The sequence below is a fragment of the Haplochromis burtoni genome, unplaced genomic scaffold (assembly GCF_018398535.1).
Source record: "Haplochromis burtoni strain Fernald_Lab_line unplaced genomic scaffold, NCSU_Asbu1 Contig_468, whole genome shotgun sequence".
NCBI classification, from domain to species: domain Eukaryota; kingdom Metazoa; phylum Chordata; class Actinopteri; order Cichliformes; family Cichlidae; genus Haplochromis; species Haplochromis burtoni.
In genome coordinates, this window is record NW_024582829.1 from 339016 (window position 1) to 347685 (window position 8670).

Genomic DNA, 8670 nt, shown 5'->3' on the forward strand with positions numbered 1-8670 from the left:
CCTAGAGGGAGGATATACAGCAAAAAGAGAATAGGACCTAAAACAGATCCTTGAGGTACCCCAGAAGACAGAACTGATGTTTCCGACAGCACATGATTTATACAGACAGTAAAGGATCTCTCAGATAGATACGACATAAACCATTTTAAAACAACACCAGTAATCCCAAACAAGTCCTTCAGCCTATTTATCATGATGCTGTGATCAACAGTATCAAAAGCAGAGCTGAGATCCAACATAACCAGAACAGTGTACTCTCCAGAGTCTGCTGCCATCAGAATGTCACTAGACACTTTAAGCAAAGCGGTTTCAGTGGAGTGCAATTTGCGGAAACCAGACTGGAAAATGTCCAGAACATTGTTCTTTTCCAAAAAGTTGTTAAGTTGTTCTGCAACTGTTTTTTCCAAGATCTTTGACACCAATGGTAGTTTTGATATTGGCTTGGAAGAGATGGATCCAAATTTGGTTTCTTTAATATTGGTTCAACAATAGCTTGTTTAAAATAGCTGGGAACTGAGCCAGTAAATAAGTAATAAGTAAGTAATAAGCCAATTACTTACACTAAGGGATGGTATGAGGCAGGTGAGGAAATGCCCGACTGGTTCAGCTTCCTCATCTGTCACATATCTGGATGATGACACTCACTCTGACATGGAAAACTAGAGCATAGGGCAAGGAATAATCATAAATGCACACCTGTGTGATTCATCCATGCTTTTGGTGTGATTATTTGTCTACTCAAATAATCACACCAAAAGCAGTCCGTGCGTATAGAATAATTACACATATATAGTAGGCCCGAAACACAGTTCAGCAACCCGGCTGTGCCTTTTATTGCTTCAACAATGTTTACTTTTTTTTGAAGTGTACTGCAGGATATAACATGTGGCACAACACGCTGGTGTTCTTATTCAACAAAACATGATGGAAGGAAGCGATAAAAGTCGGCTTGTCTGTCAAACAAGTAGAAGCAACATGTTTTATATAAACACACGTGTTGCATTCCTCATGCCAGACATGTGTCAGTTTATGTAACACACTACGATTTTAATTGTTTTTTGTTTGTTTGTTTTTTCAGTTGAGCTGGTTCTGTTTGCCCAAAGCTGTCACACACTCCTGGCCTTTCAAAGTAAAAACAGTAGATGCATTCAAATCTCCTGGGCAGCAGAGTCCTGGTGGTGAGATTTAACTATAATGACCATTGTGGACGATCTGTAGGCTTCCAGCCAAGCCATGACACCACATATCAGACATGTGCTCTACTTGTGGTGTAATGAATAACCTGCAAACGTAGTAGGCTCACCACCTTGCCTAAAGCTGTAGTCACAAACTGATGACCTTTGTTCTTACTGGGGTCCATACAAGCCAACATTACATCATCATATAAAACATCATAAAGCAAATTATATAATGAATTGAAGAAATTGAATAAAGCGCAAGAAAACATTATAAATAAACAACAATGAAACTAATGTTATGGTCATAAGCATAACTATAACATTTATGTGTGCGTGTGTTAATTTAGGATTGTTTATTTATTTTTTTAATTCATCCTTTATTTAATCGGAAAGTCGATTAAAGTCTCTTTTTTAAGTGTGGCCAAGAAGGGACACCTTTACAAAACAGTTAGCAGTTGGAAACATAGAAATACAGTATAAGAGACATAAACATAAACAGAGTTTATACAGTTCTGAAGGATTTGAAAAGGTCTTCTCGACCCTGCAGGTTAGTAATCCAAAACAGTGAAAACCCATGTTTGAGAATAATATTGTAAAATGTATAACCTCCGCTTGAATGTACAGTTTAATTTGAGACAATACTTTTCACTTTTGAGCTCCAGAACAACTGAGTACAAATACTGCTGTTGAAACTGGATTAATATTAACCACAAACTTAGAGCATGTAGGTTTATCCAGCAATAGTTCAAGATACATAACACCAACAGCTGTGCTAAACTGTAACTCTATGAAATTGTGCGTTTTATACATTTAAGGCATTTATTTTTGCTTTATTTTTTTAAAGGTTAAATGTTTTTCATCATATGCATGTGAAAAAATTGTTCTTTTTTGTTTTGTTTTAAAGAAAATCTACCTGCTACATTCAAGGAGTGGAAAAATATATGGTGCTTAAGGTGGTGGGTTTTTAAGAGAATAATAGCAGAGTATTACACTAAGTGATGGTATGAGGCAGGTGAGGAAATGCCTGACTGGTTCAGCTTCCTCATCTGTCACATATCTGGATGATGACACTCACTCTGACATGGAAAACTAGAGCATAGGGCAAGGAATAATCATAAATGCACACCTGCGTGATTCATCCATGCTTTTCTGTGTATGTCACAGAAAAAATATGAATAACATTGTAAACAATCATTACATCAGAATCTATTTCAACTTAAGGGAAGGATATACATTTCAGAGTTTGAATTATTTCTCTTTAACGTTCTACTTTATTATTTATTTATATTGATGAATATATTTTTTGAATAACTCAGATAAATGAGTTGTTCGAATGCTTTCGGTCATTTGACACACAATGATCAGTTGAAAAAGTAAACTATAATAATGTAAATGTAATAAGCATACACTGATTATTCAAATGTGCCAGAAAGTTCCTGATTCTTTAATACACGGACATTTCACAATATTGGAAACAATGCTAACCATTACACAGATTCAGTTATTGGAGCAGCTTAATATTTTATAGTTAATCTTCAAACCTAGAAAATGAACCAAGACCATCTTACACAATAATTCAATAATTACTTAAGCAGTTCAGTTATTTTTATTTTTACATCCATTAACCTTTGCTCTTATATTAGTAACTATGTTCTTTGTTGATTTTATTTGATATTTGTATCTCTGTATTGTATGTATTGTGTGTGTAGTGTGTATATATATATATATATATATATATATATATATATATATTTATAATAACAATTCTGTAACTTAACTTCGGTCGTTGCGTGCTTTTTTTGGAAGTCGAATTTCCCAGAGGAACCCACCCGAGGGATTAATAAAGTTCTATCTTATCTTATCTTATCTTATCTTATCTTATCTTATTTTATTGTTAAATGTATGGCATCAAAAAACCACCACCAACAAAAACAATCTGACCTGTCAGTTCTTTTTAATCACTGACATGTGATCATGATTTAGTTATTTAAAAAGATAATCAGCTGCTCATCAGTAAATAGGGAATTTCCCTTGCTGATAACTGACTGATAGCTCTGACTAGCCTCTCGTTATCTCCACCCACACGCCATCATTACAGTCATGCTGACCTCAGGTGGATATGTTGGAGTACTGCAATTTAGATCTACCTTCCCCCACTCCCCACCCACCATAAAGTTTTGACTGTATTGTCAAATAGACATATCAATATGTTTTCACATATATATGGATTCATATGTATGTACAGACACACAAACATATACAATATAATCTTCTGGGAGGGAACAATTTCACAAAAAGTATAGAGAGCTTCTTCATGCATGGTGTAGACAGCCTGTGCACTTTAGTATCACCATTTTTCCATAAGACAAACAGAGCAGCTATCACAAAAAAAGATAACCTTCTAAGGTCACAAGGAATTTGACTGTTAAAGTCACACGTGGCTTGTTTGTTCATGATTTGAACACAGAGCTTTTTTAGTCGTTTAAAGAGAAATTGTGTCTTTCAAAGAGCAGTTTTTCCATGTAGGGAACGTACTGAATTCCAAAGCAACTTCTTTAAAAGGCAAAGAATTTAAATAATATGTTATTGAGACTTCATAAAAAATAGCCAGGCATCATGGTCGTGGACTGCCAGGCATCCAGAAATGTTTGTGGGATTATTCTTTTCCCTGTGTCCTATAAGTGGCTCAAGAGAAGGGATGTTTTCTCAGGACCTTTACCAGAGGGCTGGGCTTTGGTTGGATAAGAGGGTTGGCTGCTTTGCCTGCAGAATGACAAGAAAGAAAAAAAATGGAAAAGAGGGAGGGCAGAGTCAGTGTTCGGGGAAGGCCTTTTTCAGCCCTTCTTCTCTTTCACTTTATAGGTCCTCCAAACACCCACCCACATACTGACACACACACACAGATAGCAGAACCTACTAGACAAAGTCAGGAAGTGACATCACCTACAGGAAGAGAAGGCAAATATCTTTTTTCTCTTTTAGTGTGTTGTCTGTTTTCCTGAGGGAAGTTGGAGCCCCTTAAGACCGTTAGCAACTAGCAGAGAGAAAATTCAGAGGACCTAGAGGGGGCAGAGTCACTGAAGCAGGCTTTCACAGGGAGTTTAGAATCAAAGGATCCAGACACTCGAATCCTCCCTGAACTTCCCACAACTCTCCACCACATTCCAAATACTCCGCTGCAGGATTTCGGCCAGGTACAGTGCACAGAGATTTTCCATTCTGTAATGTCTAGTTTTGCTTTCCCACTGACAATTTGTTTCTTTTTGTTGCTGCACCACGAAATGAAAGAGTTTCAAGAAATTGCAGTGTCTGATGGAAAACTGGTAGAAAAAGAAGAAAACAAAGCATGCATGCCACATTACATGCTCTAACATGCTTCAGTGTGACTGCTCAGGCAAGTAGGGACAGAAATTGGTCAACAGTCACTTCCTCCTTCATACTGTCGCTTTTTGTATAAATCATAACTGTTTTCGTATCCCAAAGATGTCTGAGCTGAATCTTTAACTGAACCAGTGTCTCTCAGAGTTTAGGAGTGAATGAAGCTCTGTCTAACTCTCGTTTGTTATGGACATATTCAGAGCTATCGACTGACCACGTATTCAAGTTCCCCCAGTGGTGAGTTTTGAACTGAGATCAGGCAAACTATGAAAGCTAGTGGAAAGAGCCAATGGATAAGATCACATGTGTTTTTATTTTTAGCCATTGCCTTTTCCTCAGATTAAGACAGGAGGGACCCCAGTCCTCCAAAAGCTTTACAAACATGTGAGAGGCCTGTGGGTTGTGATTTTTGAGGTTATTTTGTCAATAGAAAGATAACAACACCCATATCAATATCACGTGTTGGGAGTACAGACTGGCATGAAGTGACAGAAACATCTGCTAATTCAAGTCACCAGAGCCTCAGTTACAACCGTGGGAAATTCTGAATACGGCAGTTAACCCTCTCCAGGCAGACGTTGCAGATTTGCAATAGTTAAGAACTAACAACCTGATTACCCCACATACATATTTTATGAGTTTTTTTTAACTCAGAAGTACCACTGCAGGACTTGGTTGTGCATTAGCAACAAAAAACTTAATTTGGGCCTGAGAGGGTTAACAATGGGACTCAGGACTCAATGCGGCTGCAGTATCATGTGTTGCAATCACAGCTGCTTTAATCTAGGTGTCAGATCTCTGGACATTCTTCCCACATCCTTCAAACGGTGAATAGAAATGTACAATTCAATTCGGTTTTGCCACGCTAACACGTTTACAAAACATATTTGAGACTATAAAATGTAACCGTCCATCTTCTTGTTTTAAAATAAATCCTCCAAGTTAATATTTGTGTCCTTGGGCAAGACACTTCACCCGTTGCCTACTGGTGGTGGTCAGAGGGCCCGGTGGCGCCAGTGTCCGGCAGCCTCGCCTCTGTCAGTGCGCCCCAGGGTGGCTGGCTACAATGTAGCTGCCATCACCAGTGTGTGAATGTGTGTGTGAATGGGTGGATGACTGGATGTGTAAAGCGCTTTGGGGTCCTTAGGGACTAGTAGAGCGCTATACAAATACAGGCCATTTACCATATTATATCAAATAAATTGTGCAATCATTACTGCTTCATTAACATGACATTCAAAACCTGTGAGGTCATGCTCCCAATACAAGCAAATCACCAGACAGATGGACAATAGTTTTGCACAAAAAATATCCATAAACTCTTAATTTAATTTCATATCCACTTTCTCAAGGAAGAATGGGCAGTTTTCTATCCATATTTAGTGTGTGTGTGTGTGTGTGTGTGTGTGTGTGTGTGTGTGTGTGTGTGTGTGTGTGTGTGTGTGTGTCCCACACAAAATTAAAGTTGTAGTTCTGCCTTTAAGAGCATTAAAACTATTTGACTCAGGACATTTTCTCTCACAGTCCTCTTGAGGACAGTTTAATCTTTAGTGGATCACAGCATACTATTCATTTTCCCAGTTATGCCTGACTCAATTGGCCTGACTTTTGGTACAGCAGACTGAAAGTGTTGCTATTTTTACTGGTAGCTGCAACTGAAAACTTTGCTTTAAGGTCATTTGGGTCACAAAGAGCAGCTGTGACTGTTAAAAAAACCCTTTTAGCTGGTCTTCTTTAGGAAAATGTAGGTTTTTGTTTTGTTTTTTTTACTTTATGGTAGCTATAACAATTGTTGTAATTAAATATTGCATGAATTGTTTTATCTTTTATGTTTTATTCACCCCAAAACATGCCTGTTATTGTCTTCACAGTGTCATTGTGCCAAATGAAAACAAGAGCTCCTTGCAGTCTTTACACGACAGACGCTAACCACCTGTGACCTCCACCTGTGACCATTCCAAGAGCCGAAATCAGACTGGTTCCCCTCTCCCAGGAAGGCTACACGTTCTCATACTCCAACCTAATTATTTTTCACCGTTGCGCACTCTCCCCTTATCTCAGGGGAAATAACTGAGTCAATGGCATTGTGTCTTGGTCAAGTGTTTAGCAAAGACAAAACATTTAGGCCAAAGAAGCGCTTTGAGCCCGGTACGCAGCGGTTTGAACTGTACAAGAAGGCCCAGGCTTCGCTCAAATCTGGCTTGGACCTGAGGAAAGTAGTTCAGCTCCCAGAAGGCGAGAACCTCAATGACTGGATTGCTGTTCACGTGGTGGATTTCTTTAACAGAATTAACCTAATCTATGGCACAGTGAGCGAGTACTGCAGCGAGCGCACGTGCCCTATCATGTCTGGGGGACTGAGATATGAGTACAGATGGCAGGACGGTAAAGACTACAAGAGACCCACCAAGCTGCCTGCTCTCAAGTACATGAATCTGCTGATGGACTGGATAGAGTCACTGATCAATAATGAGGAAATCTTCCCCACAAGAGTAGGTGTGTGTGAGGAGTTTGCAAATGAAACCATCGGACTGCTCTTGAGTGTGTAAGCTAATACATGACTGAGTGCTGGCTGCAGAGATGTTATACTAAAGTGTCAGCACAGAGTGCAGAGGTTGTCTCCTTCATTAAGCTCACGAATGCAATGATTGAGTTCAAGGAGAGGTTAATTAGACAATAAAATGTTGACATTTAGAGGGGGTTGTTGACAAGGTGATCATAGTGTTAAATTAGAGGTGAGAACTTCATGCGTCACAGCAGCGTGAGCTCAGAGCCTCTCTGTGGCGCAGTGGTTAGCACTGACATTCTGGGACTTCTCTTTTCTTATGTCAAGCCTAGACATGCTAGTCAGGTACGATGAAAACATTTCCCACGAGTGTGAATGGGTTTTGGTTGTGTGTTAGTGCTTGACAACTCCTTCAGGGTGTTTCTGTCCCTCCGTTTGCTCAGTTATCACAATCCTCCATGGACCTGAGGGAGAATAAGACAGCAATGCTGTCTTCGCTTTGCTTAGAAATTAAATACGAATAATTAGATTGTTCTTCACAGGGCCTTTTCAGCTCTTCAGCACAAAACACAGATATTTTTTATTAAGTGTTTTGGGATTGAAACACAAACTATTCAATAGATTATTTAGGAAATTCGGTGGATTAATAGCCCTCCTGTAGATAAGCATGATTAATGATGCTTTTTAAATCTGCATACATGGTAAATCCATTTACAATTGAGTCCTACAGTTTCCTTTATCAAATCTATTATTTTATTAAACCAGCTTCTGAATAGAAGTCCTTTTATATCTTATTGTTTTCCTTCTTCATCCTAGGAGTACCTTTCCCCAAGAACTTCCAGCAGGTGTGCAAGAAGATCCTGAGCCGTCTCTTCCGGGTGTTTGTGCACGTTTACATCCATCACTTTGACAGCATCTGCAGTATGGGTGCAGAGGCCCACATCAATACCTGCTACAAACACTATTATTATTTCATCTCAGAGTTCAACCTCATTGATCACTCTGAGCTGGAGCCTCTGGTGAGACATCAGATGTATGAGTGTGAAGTGAGGATGCATATGAAAAAGGATCAGATGGAGGTTTTGTAACGGAGGAACTGTCAGTCTAGCAGAGAATATCTACCATCTTGCCAGCTTTATCCCAGCTGCGTGAATGTTTGATGTGCTTATTGTTCATCTTTGAGTAGGTGTGTTTTCCAGTTTAGCGTACATACAGTGGCTTGCAAAAGTATTCGGCCCCCTTGAAATTTTCTACATTTTGTCACATTACAGCCACAAACATGAATCAGTTTTATTGGACTTCCAGGTGAAAGACCAACACAAAGTGGTGTACACGTGAGAAGTGGAATGAAAATCATACATGATTCCAAACCTTTTTTACAAATAAATAACTGCAAAGTGGGGTGTGTGTAATTATTCAGCCCCCTGAGTCAATACTTTGTAGAACCACCTTTTTCTGCAATTCCAGCTGCCAGTCTTTTAGGGTCTGTCTCTATTAGCTTTGCACATCTACAGACTGAAATCCTTGCCCATTCTTCTTTGCAAAACAGCTCCAGCTCAGTCAGATTAGATGGACAGCGTTTGTGAACAGCAGTTTTCAGATCTTGCC

General features: G+C 39.1%; 1 protein-coding gene across 4 annotated transcripts in view; it reads left to right on the forward strand.

Annotated features, from left to right (window-relative positions):
- Nucleotides 1-4059: 4059 nt before the first annotated feature.
- Nucleotides 4060-8670, forward strand: part of mob3c (MOB kinase activator 3C) — a 6686-nt gene continuing 2075 nt past the window's right edge. Inside the window, exons 1-3 of one of the 4 annotated variants that reach the window (XR_006052928.1) lie at nt 4060-4372; nt 6428-7048; nt 7879-8081. Coding sequence is in view for 3 of the 4 variants with exons in the window: in XM_042213690.1 (XP_042069624.1) it covers nt 6635-7052; nt 7879-8150 (690 nt within the window). In the remaining variant the exon portion in view is untranslated. The other 3 variants (XM_042213690.1, XM_014341415.2, XM_014341416.2) reach the window with 3 other exon arrangements.